General features: G+C 42.1%; 1 protein-coding gene across 1 annotated transcript in view; it reads right to left on the bottom strand.

The window, feature by feature from the left end:
- LOC115154977 (rho guanine nucleotide exchange factor 15) overlaps positions 1-18,023 on the bottom strand; it is a 33,756-nt gene that overhangs the window by 5,926 nt on the left and 9,807 nt on the right. The window contains exons 10-12 of the mRNA XM_029701725.1: positions 16,661-16,790; positions 15,572-15,646; positions 12,885-12,977 (exon numbers count right to left, since the gene is read on the bottom strand). Of these exons, the coding sequence (XP_029557585.1) occupies positions 12,885-12,977; positions 15,572-15,646; positions 16,661-16,790 (298 nt within the window). The remainder of the gene's footprint in view (positions 1-12,884; positions 12,978-15,571; positions 15,647-16,660; positions 16,791-18,023) is intronic.

Here is an 18,023-nt window from a genome sequence, read left to right as displayed (position 1 = left end):
AGGAACAAGGGGTTAACTGCCTTGTTCAGGGGCAGAACAACATTTTTACCTCATCTTTCAGGGGTTCGATCTAGCAACCTTTCGGTTACTGGCCCAACGCTCTAACCACTAGGCTACCTGCCGCCCCTTACGCTATGTCATAACGTGGGCCTTTCTGGGTATAGATCGTGGCATCCCTCTCTCTCCTACACCCAGGTTCTGTTATCTCAGGTTGTACATTTCTGGAGGAGACTCTCTCCTCCTGGCCATGCAGTGTAGAGAGAGAGAGAGGGTTTCATGGTAGAACAAACAAACTTCTACATCACATAACTTGAGAACTGAACAAAATCCATGTTTTGGAGAATGTATAAACGGTCGGTGGAGAAGCCAGCTACGACCCGGTCCGTTTTGTTTCATGTTTGTGACCTCATGAAAGACAATACATTACCATAACTCTGTTTATATTGGTGCCTCCATTATGAGGTTTGCGGCTAATTATTGTATAATATGAATGAGTAAAGATGAAACTATTTGTGTAATGATGTTATGTGAGAGAATTGTATAACCTTTAAAGTTTAACTAAGTCATTGGCCCACCCCCATGAGCACAGACATGATCTGGCGTCATGGAACAGCTCTTTTCTATTTTACGAATAAAACCCCCACCTGAAGAAATACTCGTACCTCGGTCAGCTGAGGGGGCAAAGGTTTGAGTAGAGACCACAAAAACCTCAGTATAAGCTAAGGTTGTAATGGTTGTTGAATTCCTAGCCATACCACGTGGAGCATTGGCTACACAGGTGGAAATGGGTAAACTCTGAGACTATCAAACCCGACAGAATAAGAGCAAATCTTAGATACTAATTACTAGTCTGCAGCTAGAAATTGTTAACCTGGGATGCGAAGACCGAAAACCGCCGAAACACCTATTCCATGATAACATTTCTGAATGGTACTCTGAAGTATCCATTCTAACCACAAAATACTTCAGGGAAGCAGAGAGAGACACTCGGATGAAACTTCCAACATAGGGAGTGACGATTCCAACAGAGATCATGACGACACACTGGGTGTAAATGTATATTGATTGCAATTATTCCTGAATGAGTGAGCTTTCATGTGCAAAGGATTAGCATTTCAATTAATATAATTATCAACTGTGTAGTGACTCTTTTGTAATTCCCGCCCTTCTCAATCTATTCCCACTTCCCTTTGTCCACCAAGCCGTCATATCGGCTTAGCCCACTAGGGAACCTCCCCTATCATTTCCTTGTAACCATATCTACTGTTTGTTTATGCATTTCTGTGATTATTTAGTTAGTTAGAAAATAAATGATTAAGACAATTGGTGTATGGATGATTCATAGGAAAGGCTGTGTTTGTGCAGATAACCAACAATTTACGACATTTGGAATGAGACTAACGTGAGGTAAAGAATAATTCATTAATTAGAAGACAAATTGATCAGATATTAAAATATCTGAAGAGTTATATTAGGAAAATTGTAACTTTGTAATCTGAAGATTTTCCTTGGTGCCCTAACTTCCTAGTTAATTACATTTACATGATTAGTTGAATCACTTAATAATAATTACAGAGAATTGATTTGATAAAATAAGTCTTCACTTTAATGATGCCAAAGACACGACAACTACATGACCAAAGGTATGTGGGCATTTGCTAGTCGAACATCTCATTCATTCATCTCAATTGCATCCATTATTGGTCACCTCATTACCATTCCCTAAAATATGTTGGTGTTACCTTAGTCCTTCTTGCAAACAGTCTTTCAACATACATGAAATGAAGTATGTGGACACTGCTTGTCAAACATCTCATTCCAAAATCACAGGCATTAATATGGAGTTGGTGTTCCCTTTGGTATAACAGCCTCCACTCTTCTGGGAAGGCTTTCCACTAGATGTTGGAAAATTACTGCAGGGACTTGCTTCCATTCAGCCACAAGCATTAGTGAGGTCGGGCACTGATGTTGCGCAATGCGATGAGGCCTAGCTCGCAGTCAGCATTCCAATTCATCCCAAAAGTGTTCGATGGGGTTGAGGTCAGGGCTCTGTGCAGGCCATACAAGTTCATCCACACCGATCTCGACAAAGCCTTTCTGTACTGACCTCGCTTTGTGCACGGGGGCATTGTCATCTGAAACAGGAAAGGGCCTTCCTCAAACTGTTGCCACAAAGCACCGAATTGTGAAAAAAACACTGAACTTTGCAGTTGGCACTATGTATTCGGGCAGGTAGCGTTCTCCTGACATCCCCCAAACCCAGATTTGAACATGCTTCCACTGCTCCAGAGTCCAACTGCGGCGAGCTTTACACCACTCCAGCCAACGTTTGGCATTGTGCATAGTGATCTTAGGCTTGTGTGCGGCTGCTTGGCCATGGAAATGCATTTCATGAAGCTCCCGACAAACAGTTATTGCGCTGAAGTTGCTTCCAGAGGCAGTTTGGAACTCCGTAGTGAGTGTTGCAGCCGAGGACTGACGATTTGTATGACCTATGCGCTTCAGCACGTTCTGTGAGCTTGTGTGGCCTACCACTTCGTGGCTGAGCTGTTGTTGCTCCTAGACCTTTCCACTTCACAATAACAGAACTTACAGTTGACCTGGGCAGCTCTAGCAGGTAGAATTTTGAGAAACTGACTTGTTGGCATCCTATGACGGTTCCACGTGGAAAGTCACTGATCTCTTCAGTATGGGCCATTCTACGCCAATGTTTCCCTATGGAGATTGCATGGCTGTGTGCTCGATTTTTAAATACCTGTCAGCAACGGGTGTGGCTGAAATAGCCAACACCAACAAGGTGTGTCCACATACTTTTGGTGATGTAGTGTAGATTGACGCACTGGTGCCTCAATAGACTAATAGACTATGTTATGGAAAGAGCAGGTGTTCCTAATGTTTTATACACTCCGTGAATGAGATGGGAGTTCCATGCAATCATGGCTCTGTATAATATTGTAGGTTTCCTTGAATTTGTTCTGGATCTGGGGACTGTGAAAAGGCCCCTGGTGGCCTGTCTGGTGGGGAAAGTGTGTGTGTGTCAGTGCTGTGTGTGTGTGTCAGTCCTGTGTGTAAGATGACTATGCAAACAATTTTGAATTTTCAACACATTGCATCACTTCTTGCTTTAAAAACAATCAGTTTCTCCTCAACTTTTAGCCAAGAGAGACTTGCATGCATAATATTGATATTAGGCCTCTGATTCCAAAACGTGCAGCTCTGTTCTGGGCTAACTGCAGCTTAACTAGGTCCTTCTTTGCAGCACCTGATCATATGACTGGACAATAATCAAAATTAGATAAAACAAGCCTGAAGTACTTGCTCTGCTTTTTTTGTCACCACAATCCACAAAGCATCTGTTTATCACGGCCAGACCTCTCCCTATCTTTACATTCATAGAATCAATATATTTTGACGATGGCCGTTTACAATCTAAGGTAACACCAAGTAATTTAGTCTCCTCAACCTGAGGAGCCACACATTTCATTACGAGGTCTAGAACTTAGTGAATGATTTGTACCAAATACAATGCTCTTAGTTTTAGAAATGTTCAGGAACAGTTTACTACTGGCCCCCCATTCTAAAACTGACTGCAACTCTTTGTAAAGGGTTGCAATGAATTCACTAGCAGTGGTTACTGAAACATATAGGGTTGAATCATAAGTATCCATAGACACACAGGCTTTGTTTAATGCCAGTGGCAGGTCATTGGTAAAAATATAAAAGAGTAAAGGGCCTGGAGAGCTGCCCTGTGGTACACCACACTTTACATGTTTAACATTAGAGCAGCTTCAATTAATGAAAATCACCTGTGTTCTAGTAGATTGCCATATCATGGATTCATAGCTATCTGAGGTTCAAAAGCCATAACACATACAGTACCAGTCACAAGTTTGGACACACCTACTCATTCCAAGACTTTATTTTTTGTATTATTTTCTTTACTATTTTCTACATTGTACAATAATAGTGGAGACATCAAAACTATGAAATCACACATATGGAATCATGTAGTAAACTATTTTTTTAAACAAATCAAAATATATTTGAGATTCTTCAAAGTAGCCACCCTTTTGTCTAAAAGACAATTTTGCACAATCTTGGCATTCTCTCAACCAGTTTCATGAGGTAATCACTTGGAATGCATTTCAATTAACAGGTGTGCCTTGTTAAAAGTTCATTTGTGGAATTTATTTCCTTCTTAATGCATTTGAGCCAATCAGTTGTGTTGTGACAAGGTAGGGGTGGCATACAAAAGGTAGCCCTATTTGGTAAAATACCAAGTCCATATTATGGCAAGAACATCTCAAATAAGCAAAGAGAAACGACAGTCCATCATTACTTTAAGACATGAAGGTCAGTCAATATGGAATATTTCAAGAACTTTGAAAGTTTCTTCAAGTGCAGTCACAAAAACCATCAAGCGCTATGATGAAACTGGCTCTCACGAGGACCGCCACAGGAAAGGAAGACCCAGAGTTCCTTCTGCTGCAGAGGAAACGTTCTTTAGAGTTACCAGCCTCAGAAATTGGCATTAACTGCACCTCAGATTGCACCTCACAGAGTTCAAGCAACAGACACATCTCAGAGGTCATACAATAAGTTTTGTGATTCATATGTTGATGATGTAAAGAATATTTGCTGGTCTGTGGTGTGTGATGAGGAGCAACCAGACGCTGCACTTGACGCATTTATGAAACTACTTGTTCCAGTTACTAATAATCAAGCACCCATTAAGAAAATGACTGTAAAAACTGTTATATCCCCTTGAAATGATGAGGAATTGAAAAATGTTATGGTGAGAGGGATGAGGTAAAAGGTATGGCGATTAAGTCTGGCAGCCCAACTGATTGGCAAACGTACTGCAAATTAAGAAATCATGTGACTAAACAAAATAAAAAATAAACTACACTATGAAACAAAGTGTATATAAAGAATGATAGTGAATAGCTTTGAAGCACCTTAAATTACATTTTTGTGAAAAAAGCAAACTCGGCTCCTTCATTCATTGAATCAGATGGCTCATTCATCACAAAGCCCACTGATATTACAAACTACTTTAATGACTTTTTCATTGACAAGATAAGCAAACTTAGGGATGACATACCCGCAACAAATGCTGACACTACACATCCAAGTATATGGGCTTCCCTGTGGCTCAGTTGGTAGAGCATGGTGTGTGCAACGCCAGGGTTGTGGGTTCGATACCCATGGGGGGCCAGTACCAGAAAAAAAAAATTATGTATGAAATGTATGCATTCACTACTGTAAGTTGCTCTGGATAAGAGTGTCTGTTAAATGACTAAAATTTAATGTACAATTTAGGACCAACTTATGAAAGACAAGAGTTGCACTTTGAGAATTCTGTAAAGTCAGTATGGAAGAAGTGAAAAAAATATTGTCTATCAACAATGACAAGCCACCAGGGTCTGACAATCTGGATGGAAAATTACTGAGGATAATAGCAGATGCCACTCCTATTTGCCACATCTTCAATTTAAGTCTACTAGAGAGTGTGTGCCCTCCGGCCTGGAGGGTAGCTAAAGTCATTCTGCTACCCAAGAATAGTAAAGCCCCCTTTACTGGCTCAAATAGCCAACCAATCAGCCTGTTACCAAACCCTTAGTAAACTTCTGGAAAAAGTGTGTTTGACCAGATACAATGCTGTTTTACAGTAAACAAATTGACAACAGAATTTCAGCATGCTTATAGGTAAGGACACTCAAGAAGCACAGCACTTACACAAATGAATGATGATTGGCTGAGAGAAATTGATGATAAAACTATTGTGGGGGCTGTCTTGTTAGACTTCAGTGCAGCTTTTGACATTATCGATCATATTCTGCTGCAGGAAAAACATGTGTTAAGGCTTTACATCCCCTGATATAATTTGGATACAGTGTTAATTGTCTAACAGAACACCGGGGGTGTTCTTTAATGGAAGCCTCTCAAATATAATCCAGTTAGAATCAGGAATTCCTCAGGGTAGCTGTTTAGGCCCCTTGCTTTTTCAATTTTTACTAACGACATGTCACTGACTTTGAGTGAAGCCAGAGTGTCTATGTATGCAGATGACTCAACACTATACACGTCAGCTACTACAGCGACTGAAATGACTGTGTTCACTCAACAAAGAGCTGCAGCTAGTTTCAGAGTGGGTGGCAAGGAATAAGATAGCCCTAAATATTTCTAAAACTAAAAGCATTGTATTTGGAACAAAACACTCACTAAACCCTAAACCTCAACTAAATCTTGTAATAAATAATGTGGAAATTGAGCAAGTTGAGATGACTAAAATGCTTGGAGTAACCCTAGATTGTAAACTGCATGGTCAAAACATATTGATGCAGTAGTAGCTAAGATGGGAAGAAGTCTGTCTATAATAAAGCAATGCTCTGCCTTCTTAACAAAACTATCAACAAGGCAGGTCCTACAGGCCATAGTTTTGTCGCACCTTGACTACTGTTCAGTCGTGCGGTCAGGTGCCACAAAAAAGAACAGGGCAGCACGGCTGGCCCTTGGATGTACACAAAGAGCTAATATTAATAATATGCATGTCAATCTCTCCAAACTGAAAGTAAAGAAGAGATTGACTTCATCACTACTTTTATTTATGAGAGATATTGACATGTTGAATGCACCGAGCTGTCTGTCTAAACTACTGGCACACAGCTCGGACACCCATGCATACCCCACAAGACATGCCACAAGAGGTCTCTTTACAGTCCCCAAGTCCAGAACAGACTGTGGGAGGCACACAGTACAACATAGAGCCATGACTACATGGAACTCTATTCCACATCAAGTAACTGATGCAAGCAGTAAAATTAGATTTAAAGAACAGATAAAAAACACCTTGTGGAACAGCGGGGACTGTGAAGCAACACAAACATTGGCACAGACAGACACATGCATACTTACACACACACATGATAACATACGCACTATACATTTAGTACTGTAGATATGTGATAGTGGTGGAGTCGGGGCCTGATGCCACACAGTGTGTTGTGAAATCTGTCAAAGTATAAACATACCTTGAGTTGTGGAACTCCAGTGTGGTCATGACATGTATATGAACATACCTTGAGTTTGTGGAACTCCAGTGTGGTAATATCACAACAGTCATAAGTTTGGACACACCTTCTCATTCAAGGGTTTTTCTTTATTTTTACTATTTTCTACATTGTAGAAAAAAGTGAAGACATCAAAACTATGAAATCACACGTATGGAATCATGTAGTAACCAAAAAAGTCAAATCAAAATCAAATAAAATTTTATTGGTTACAAACATATTTAGCAGATGTTACTGAAGGTATGGTGAAATGCAGTAGTATCTACGAATTCACAACAATACACGCATATCTAAATGTAAAATAATGGAATTAAGAAATATAAACATTAGATTGAGCAATGTCGGAGTGGCATTGACTAAAATACAGTAGAATAGAATACATATGAGATGAGAAATGTATGTAAACATTATTAAACTGACTAGTGTTCCAGTGATTCCAAGTCTATGTATATAGAGCAGCGGTCCCTAAGGTGCATAACTGGGTGGAAGCCGGCTAGTGATGGCTATTTAACAGTCTAATGGCCTTGAGATAGAAGCTGTTTTTCAGTCTCTTTGTCCCAGCTTTGATGCACCTGTACTGACCTCGCCTTCTGGATGATAGCGGGGTGAACAGGCAGTGGCTCGGGTGGTTGATGTCCTTGATGATCTTTTTGGCCTTTCTGTGACATCGGGTGCTGTAGGTGTCCTGGAGGGCAGGCAGTTTGCCCCCGGTGATGTGTTGCACAGACCGCAGCACCCTCTGGAGAGCTCTGCGGTTGTGGGCGGTGCAGTTGCCGTACCAGGCAGTGATACAGCCCAACAGGATGCTCTCAATTGTACATCTGTGAAGGTTTTAGGGGCCAAGCCACATTTCTTCAGCCTCCTGAGGTTGAAGAGGTGCTGTCTTTGTGGGTGGACCATTTCAGTTTGTCAGTGATGTGTACGCCAAGGAACTTGAAGCTTTCCACCGTCTCCACTGCGGTCCCATAGATGTGGATAGGGGCGTGCTCCCTCTGCTGTTTCCTGAAGTCCACGATCAGTTCCTCTGTTTTGTTGACGTTGAGAAAGAGATTATTTTCCTGGCACCACTCTCCCAGGGCCCTCACCTCCTCCCTGTAGGCTTTCTCGTCATTGTTGGTAATCAGTCCTAATACTGTTGTGCCATCTGCAAACTTGATGATTGAGTTGGAGGCGTGTGTGGCCACGCAGTCATGGGTGAACAGGGAGTACAGGAGGGGGCTGAGCACGCACACTTGTTGGGCCCCAGTGTTGAGGATCAGCGATGTGGAGGTGTTGTTTCCTACCTTCACCACCTGGGGGCGGCCATCAGGAGGTCCAGGACCCAGTTTCCCAGGGTGCTGTTCAGACCCAGGGCTCCGAGCTTAATGATGAGCTTGGAGGGTACTATGGGGTTGAATGGTGAGCTATAGTCAAGGAACAGCATTCTTACATAGGTATTCCTCTTTACAAGATGGGTTTAAGGCAGTGTGCATTGCAATGACGATTGCGTCATCTGTGTATCTATTGGGGCGGTAAGCAAATTGAAGTGGGTCTAGGTGTCAGGTAAGGTAGAGGTGATATGATCCTTAACCTCTCTGGGCCAGTGGGACGCTTGCGTCCCACCTACTCAACAGCCAGTGTAATCCCATGGCGCGATATTCAAATACCTTAGAAATGCTATTACTTCAATTTCTCAAACATATGACTATTTTACACCATTTTAAAGACAAGACTTTCGTTAATCTAACCACACTGTCCGATTTCAAAAAGGCTTTACAACGAAAGCAAAACATTAGATTATGTCAGCAGAGTACCCAGCCAGAAATAATCAGACACCCATTTTTCAAGCTAGCATATAATGTCACATAAACCCAAACCACAGCTAAATGCAGCACTAACCTTTGATGATCTTCATCAGACGACAATCCTAGGACATTATGTTATACAATACATGCATGTTTTGTTCAATCAAGTTCATATTTATATCAAAAACCAGCTTTTTACTTTAGCATGTGACTAGCATTCCCACCGAACACTTCCGGTGAATTTACTAAATTACTCACGATAAACGTTCACAAAAAACATAACAATTATTTTAAGAATTATAGATACAGAACTCTTTTATGCACTCGCTATGTCCGATTTTAAAATATTTTTCCGGTGAAAGCACATTTTGCAATATTCTGAGTAGATAGCCCGGCCATCACAGGCTAGCTATTTTGACACCCACCAAGTGTGGTACTCACCAAACTCCGATTTACTATTAGAAAAGTTTGATTACCTTTGCTGTTCTTCGTCAGAATGCACTCCCAGGACTTCTACTTCAATAACAAATGTTGGTTTGGTTCCAAATAATCCATAGTTATATCCAAATAGCGGCGTTTTGTTTGTGCGTTCAAGACACTATCCGTAGGGTAAAGAAGGGTGACGCGCCCGACACGTTTCGTGACAAAAAAATTCAAAATATTCCATTACCGTGCTTCGAAGCATGTCAAACGCTGTTTAAAATCAATTTTTATGCGATTTTTCTCGTAAAAAAGCGATAATATTCCAACCGGGAGTCGTTGTTTTCGTTCAAAGAGAGAGAAAGTAAACATGGTGTCGGCTCGTGCAAACGCCTCCAGTCTCATTGTCCTCAGATCGACCACTATCCAAATGCGCTAATGTTTTTCAGCCATGGCCTGCAAAGCCACCATTCATCGTTCTGGCGCCTTCTCAGAGCCTATGGGAGCGTTAGAAAATGTCACGTTATGCCAGTTTTGGTTAGAGATGATCAAGAAGGCCAAGAAATAGTCAGAGAGAGCGCTTCCTGTTTGGAATCTTCTCTCATTTTGCCAAATGAGTTCTGTTATACTCACAGACACCATTCAAACAGTTTTAGAAACTTTAGGGTGTTTTCTATCCAAATCAAACAATTATATGCATATTCTAGTTACTGGGCAGGAGTAGTAACCAGATTAAATCGGGTATGTTTTTTATCCGGCAGTGCAAATACTGCCCCCTATCCCCAACAGGTTAACTAGCTTCTCAAAGCACTTCATTATGACAGAAGTGAGTGCTACGTAGCAATAGTCATTTAGTTCAGTTACCTTTGCTTTCTTGGATACAGGTTACAATGGTGGACATCTTGAAGCAAGTGGGGACAGTAGACTGGGATAGGGAGAGATTGAATATGTCTGTACACTCTACCTAGCTGGTCTGCAAATGCTCTGAGGACGCGGCTAGGGATGCCGTCCGGGCCGGCAGCCTTGCGAGGGTTAACACGCTTAAATGTCTTACTGACGTCGACCACAGAGAAGGAGAGCCAACAGTCCTTGGTTGCGGGCCTTGTCAGTGGCACTGTGTTATCTCAAAGCAGGCGCAAAAGGTGTTTGGCTTGTCCAGGAGCAAGACATCAGTGTCCGCCACGTGACTGGTTTTCCCTTTCTAGTCCGTGATTGTCTATAGACCCTGCCACATACGTCTAGTGTCTTAGCCATTGAATTGCGACTCCACTTTGTCCTCTGTACTGACGTTTTACCTGCTTGATTGCTTTATGGAGGGAATAACTACGCTGTGTTTGGTAATATTCCCAGTCACCTTGCCATGGTTAAATAAGGTGGTTTGCGCTTTCAGATTTGCGAGAATGCTGCCATCTATCCACGGTTTCTGGTTTGGGTAGGTTATAATAGTCACAGTGGGTACGACATCTCCTATACACTTCCTGATGAACTCAGTCAACGTATTCGTCGATGTTATTCTCAAAGTCTACCTGGAACATATCCCAGTCCGCATTATCAAAACAATCTTGAAGCATGGATTCCGATAGGTCAGACCAGCATTGAATAGACCTTAGCACGGGTACTTTCTGTTTGAGTTTTCGCCTATAGGAAGGTAGGCGCAAAATGGATTCATGATCAGATTTGCCGAAGGGAGGGCGGGGGAAGGCCTTGTAGGCATTTCTAAAAGTTGAGTAGCAGTGGTCCAATGTTTTTTCAGCACGAGTACTACATTCAATGTGTTGGTAGAACTTCGGTAGCGTTTTCCTCAAATTGCTTTGTTAAAATCCCCAGCTACAATAAATGCGGCCTCAGGAAATGTGGTTTGCATGAAGTCCAGCGTAGTTCTTTGAGGGCCGTCGTGGTATTGGCTTGAGGGGGAATATACACGGCTGTGACTATAACTGAAGAGAATTTTCTTTGGATGTCATACGGTCGGCATTTGCATGAGTTATTCTAGGTTGGGTGAAAAAAGGACTTGATTTTCCATATGTTATGACAATCGCACCATGAGTAGTTAATCATGAAACATACACCCCCAGCTTTCTTCTTCCCGGTGAGTTCTTTTTTCCTGTCTGCACGATGTACTGAGAACCCAGCTGGCTGAATGGACGGGGACAGTATATCCTGAGAGAGAGAGCCATGTTTCCGTGACACAGAATATGTCACAATCCCTGATGTCTCTCTGGAAGGAGATCCTCGCCCTGAGCTCGTCTACTTTATTATCCAGAGACTGAACATTAGCAAGTAATATACTCTGAAGCGGTGGATTGTGTACACGCTTCCTGAGTCAGACTAGAAGTCCACTCCGAATACCTCTTCTCCGCTGGTGGTGTTTTGGAGTAGCCTGTGGAATAAGTTAAATTGCCCTGGGAGGTATGAACAAAAGATCCAATTCGGGAAAGTCGTATTCCTGGTCGTAATGCTGGTTACCGGCTGTATGTAATAACACAAAACATTTTCTGGGCTAATAATGTAAGAAATAAATCACAAAAAACAAAATACTGCAAAGTTGCTTAGGTTGCTTAGGAGCTATATCTGTCGTCGCCCAAATCAAAATATATTTTAGATTCTTCAAACAAGCCACCCTTTGCCTTGATGACAGCTTTGCATTCTCTCAACCAGCTTCATGAGTTAGTCACCTCGAATGCTTTTCCAACAGTCTTCAAGGAGTTCCCACATTTGCTGAGCACTTGTTGGCTGCTTTCCCTTCACTCTGCGGTCCAACTCTCCCAAACCATCTCAATTGGGTTGAGGTCGGGTGATTGTGGAGGCCAGGTCATCTGATGCAGCACTCCATCACTCTCTATTCTTCTGTTGAGATGTGTCTGTTACTTGAACTCGGAGGTCCAATCTGAGGTGCAGTTAATTGCCCATTTCTGAGGCTGGTAACTCTAATGAACTTATCCTCTGAAGCAGAGGTAACTCTGGGTCTTCCTTTCCTGTGGCGGTCCTCACGAGAGCCTGTTTCATCATAGCGCTTGATGGTTTTTGCTGCACTTGAAGAAAGTTTCAAAGTTCTTAAAATGTTCAGTACTGACTGACCTTCATGTCTTAAAGTAATGATGGACTGTCATTTCTGTTTGCTTATGTGAGATGTTCTTGCCATAATATGGACTTGGTCTTTCAACAAATATGGCTATCTTTTGTATACCACAACACAACTGATTGGCTCAAATGCATTAAGAAGGAAAGAAATTCCCCAAATTTACGTTTAACAAAGCACACCTGTTAATTGAAATGCATTCCAGGTGACTACCTCATGAAGCTGATTGAGAGAATGCCAAGAGTGAGGGTGGCTACTTTGAAGAGTCTCATTAACACTTTTTGGTTACTACATGATTCCATATGTGTTATTTCAGAGCTTTGATGTCTTCACTATTATTCTACAATGTAGAAAATAGGACAAATAAAAAAAAACTTGAATGAGTAGTTGTGTCCAAACCTTTGACTGGTACTATATAGGAAGATACCTTGAGTTTGTGGAACTCCAAAGTGGTAATAATTACATGTTTATGAACATACCTTTCATTTGATGAACTCCAGTGTAGTAATGACATCTATATGAACATACCTTGAGTTTGTTGAACTCCAGTGTGTTATTGACTTGTATGAGTTCCTCCATCTGCTTCATCTGGCCCACCTGGGTGTTGGACTCCTTGATGATCTGGAAGAGGGAGAATAACAACAAAGAGTGGAGGTGTAGTGGAGCCCATTTTGGTAAGGTTTTGTTGGCCCAGTATTTTAAAGAAGTATCCAACAGAAAGACTGCTGTCCATTTCCTAATGGATTTCAAATCTTTTCAACAGGCCTACTTATTTTCAATGGCACATTGTTCATAGTGTATGTGTAATATTTTCTACTGCTTGCATGTCTAAAGTGACCAATACGTACTGTTAGGTTCTAATTATCAGAGTAAATAACTCAACGGACACTATGAAAGCTTAACCAAGTTTAATTCTTCACAAAGGGTCGATACAACTGCATTAGACAAAACATGTTTCCACCACCACAAGTATATATACTCCAATTTAGGCACTCCTCCTTCTCTCCAATCCTTACATATTTTATGGTTCAACAGGAAGACGAAGTGATTGGGTAATAAACCATTGTTTCTCCCTTAAGGGGATCTGACCTGACCTCAACCCCGTTGATGCCTAATCCAAAAATCTCCACCCATATCCCCTATAGCAATCCTGTGACTTCATCCTGTCCACCCAGCACATTCCAAAGCCATCTGGCTCCTACAGATAACCATTAACTTCTGATGTAATGTTCCAAGTTTAACCCAGAATCCAACGGTACACTATATATACAGAAGTATGTGGACACCCCAAATTAGTGGATTCGGCTATTTCAGCCACACCCGTTGCTGACAGGTGTATAAAATCGAGCACACAACAATGTGATCCACATAGACAAACATTGACAGCAGAATTGCCTTACTCAAGAGCTCAGTGACTTTCAACATGGCAACGTCATAGGATGCCACCTTTCCAACAAGTCAGTTCGTAAAATGTCTTCCCTGTTAGAGCTGCCCCGGACATCTCTTCATTCAAAGACTCAACCATGGACACTTACTGTCAGTTGTGGCTGCTTCGTGTGATGTATTGTTGTCTCTGCCTTCTTGCCTTTGTGCTGTTGTGTGTGCCCAATGATGTTTGTACTATGTTTTGTGCTGCTACCATGTTGTTGCTACCATGTTGTTGTCATGTTGTGTTGCTAGCATGCTATGTTGTTGTCTTAGGTTTCTCTTTATGTAGTGTTTTGGTGTCTCTTGTCGTGATGTGTGTTTTGTCCTATATTTTTTTATCCCAGCCCCTGTCCACGCAGGAGGCCTTTTGGTAGGCTGTCATTGTAAATAAGAATTTATTCTTAACTGACTTGCCTAGTTATATAAAGTTTAAAAAAAAAGTTTTTAAATAAGTGCTGTTATTGTGAAGTGGAAACGTCTAGGAGCAACAACAGCTCAGCAGCGAAGTGGTAGGCCACACAAGCTCACAGAAAGGGACTGCCGAGTGCTGAAGCGTGTCTGTCCTCGGTTGCAACACTCACTACTGAGTTCCAAACTGCCTCTGGAAGCAACGTCAGCACAATAAGTGTTTGTTGGGAGCTTCATGAAATGGGTCTCCATATCCGAACAGCCACACACAAGTCTAAGATCGCAATGCCAAGTGTCGGCTGGAGTGGTGTAAAGCTTACCGCCATTGTACTCTGGAGCAGTGGAAACGCGTTCTCTGGAGTGATGAATCGCTCTTCACCATCCGACAGACCAATCTGAGTTTGGTGGATGCCAGGGGATCGCCAGCTACTCCAATGCATACATTCAACTGTATACTATAGTTTGATGGAGAGGAACAATGGTCTGGGGATGTTTTTCATGGTTTGGGCTAAGCTACTAAGTTCCAGTAAAGGGAAATTTTAACGCTACAGCACGCACACAATGACATTCGAGATGATTCTGTGCTTCTAACTTTGTGGCAACAGTTTGGAGAAGTCCCTTTCCTATTTCAGCATTACAATGCCACTGTGCATAAAGCGAGGTCCATGCAGAAATGGTGTGTCGAGATCGGTGTGGAAGAACTTGACTGGCCTGCACAGAGCCCTGACCTCAACTCCATCGAATACCTTTGGGATAAATTGGAACGCCGTCTGCGAGCCAGGTCTAATCGCCCAACATCAGTGCTCACCCTCACTAACACTTTTGTGGCTGAATGGAAGTCCCTGCAGCTGTCACGCCCTGACCTGAGAGAGACGGTTTATTTCTCTATTTTGTTAGGTCAGGGTGTGGGGTGGGCATTCTATGTTTTGTATTTCTTTGTTTTGGGCCGAGTATGGTTCCTAATCAGAGGCAGCTGTCTATCGTTGTCTCTGATTAGGAACCATACTTAGGCAGCCTTTTCCCACCTGTGTTTGTGGGTAGTTGTTTTCTGTTTTGTGTTTCTGCACCTGACAGAACTGTGCGCTTTCGTTTTCCATTGTTTATTATTTTGTTTAAGTGTTCTGAGTTAAAATAAATAATATCATGAACACGTGGCACGCTGCATCTTGGTCCCCTCTCTCTGATGATTGTTACAGCAGCAATGTTCCAACACCTGTTGGAAAGCCTTCCCAGAGGAATGGAGTCTGTTATAGCAGTAAAGGGGGGACTAGTTCCATATTAAATGCCCATGATTTTGGAATGAGATTTTCGACGAGCAGCTGTCCACATACCTTTGGTCATATAGTGTATCAAATTGGGGTGGATGGAATAGGTGTTACCTCAGACACTGAGGTCAGGGCTCTAGAGGCAGTGTTCTCCTCCCTAGTGCCCTCTTTAGTCCTCTTCAGGATGTTCTGTGTGGAAAAGCAGACTTAGGCTGTGTCCCAATTGCACCCTATTCCCTATATGGTGAAGTACTTTTGACCAGGACCAATAGGACTCTGGTCAAAAGTAGTGCACTGTATAGAATAGGGTGCCATTTGGGATGCAGCCGTACAGTAAAGTGAGTGCATACATTTTTTGCATTGCTATGTAATTTGACCGGGAGATGGTGCCAGCCGCTGTTACTGACCAGGGCCCGATGTATCTTTCTTACAATGGCCGACGATGTACCATGCGTTTCCCAAAACGCCACGCAGAGAGAACGTTCTCTAAGTGCATCGTTGAGGCATTTGTCGATACTGATAGGATCGAAAGAAAGACAGCGCTGCTCTCGAAACAGTTTTATCCATTGAAATCTTACCCTAACATTAAACACTAAATCAAGTTTTGGCACATCATTGAGCACATGTTATTACACATCATGAAATATATTGAGGTCAAATTGCAGACAGTAATAGAACTCAATGAAATGAACATGAAATTGATTTCAATATGATTGTAATATATTGGTCTACGTAGCCTAAAGGCCTACAGTATTCAACACTGCAGTCATCTCGGTTTTCATCCTTCGCTTTTTTGTAACAATTGCAAATACATTTGCAACTTTGTATTTGTAGTCAACTTTGTTCAGAAGTTATCGGTGGTCACAGAGAGACAGATAAACATCTTGATTCTATGTTTAGTGGAGGTTGCCTGTGTATAAAGGGATGTAACACACACAAGGGCAAATTACGCACTTAGCTGTTCTATGAGTGGCTTAGGCAGTCGTTAAGTAACGAGCATTTTCAAGTGTAGCTTCAGCAACAATGGTTTTGGGAGATTTAACGGTTATCCTACGAAAGTTCTAACAATTAACTTAGCCTTAAGATGCTTTTGGGAAATCGGACACTGGATGTTGATGCATGTGATGGAATTACAACTATCTAATTGATTCTAATTATTATTACATTATGATGATTCTGGGTTGGAGAGATGCAGCCACTGACCTGTACAAGGATCTTGATGCGTGTGATCCTTTGGAAAGGAAGGAGCAGAAAGGAGGAGAAGGGAAGACGACGACATAGGGGAGACTCCTCCAGCCTCCGCATCACCAACGCAAATGGGTTGTTGGTCTGCCTGCAAAGTGGATTGGTGGGTTAACGAATAGGGATGGGAAGGTCGGCTCTTTTCACTGACTCTGATCTTTCCGACTGATTTTGTTCATTTGAGTCCGTAAAGGACGATTTATGCTTTATCGGCCAATGCAGAAACCGGATAGACCATGCAGAGCATTTACCTCATCGCCTTGCCCCCCCCCCCCAAAAAAAAATGAACAATGAGGAGGGCTCCGTATAGCTCTGCATTGACATGATTGGTTGACGGTAGGTGGGGTTGGTAAGATCTATATAAACACAAACTCACTTCCTTGACAACTTCCTTCACAACAGCTCTGCTCCGCAAAGCACAAGAAGTATGAATGCCCTGACTTCTGCAGAGGCCGCATCACAGAAAATGCTGTATGGCCAATGCAGATTCCAGAAAGACCACAAATTGGCTTTAAAACCCAGAGCACGCAGGAGCCCCTACCGGCGAACGATGAACTAAAAACTAAATAATCATGATTCTACAAGCCTCTCGTTCACAATATGTGGCTTATTGGAGCTGTCATCTGTGACTGAAACTTATAAAACCGTGCTTCAAACAATGTACATTTGGGATTGCTAGGCATACAAATAAGATCATTTATTGACACCTTTTAAATTAGGTCTAGTTGCTGCCACAACCAGACTAGATTGTGAATGACTTGGCGGAATGCAATTGCTTGACTGCCACGAAGGAGATTTGCCCAATAGCCTAGCTATCATTCGCGAACTGCAGCAGCCCCCGAAATTATTCTTCTTGAGTTTGAGAGTTGAGCAGAGGCAGACTGTGTATGTTTTGGATCTACAAAGCTGTGTCCATCGATAATGTTCAATAATCAATTGATTGCATTCATTCTTACACCATGCGATCTCACAATGATCACGGACATACTTTTTTGTGGTGGGAGTGGTCGAGTGAGGATTTTTTTCTCTGCAATCTTTTTTTCAGAGGGTGGGTAATGGGTTGTTGTTTTTTTGTGGGTACTTGTAGGTGGAATGTCTTGTCACTGTGTCTACCTCAGGGTTTGTGTGGTGACTTGGGGAAGGGACCTTATTTAATTCAATTGCTGTTGTGTCTTTAAATATGTTTTATGAATCATTTCACACCGCTGTCTTGGAATGTAGATGGTTTAAATATGCCTCGCAAGCGGGCTAGCAGCTTAGATTTATTAAGAAGGAATAATGTTACAAAAATATGTGAATTGACTCGGCAACAAGCAATATCAAG

This window comes from Salmo trutta, chromosome 19 (genome assembly GCF_901001165.1).
Source record: "Salmo trutta chromosome 19, fSalTru1.1, whole genome shotgun sequence".
NCBI lineage: Eukaryota > Metazoa > Chordata > Actinopteri > Salmoniformes > Salmonidae > Salmo > Salmo trutta.
This window is presented reverse-complemented; position numbering and strand designations above follow the sequence as displayed.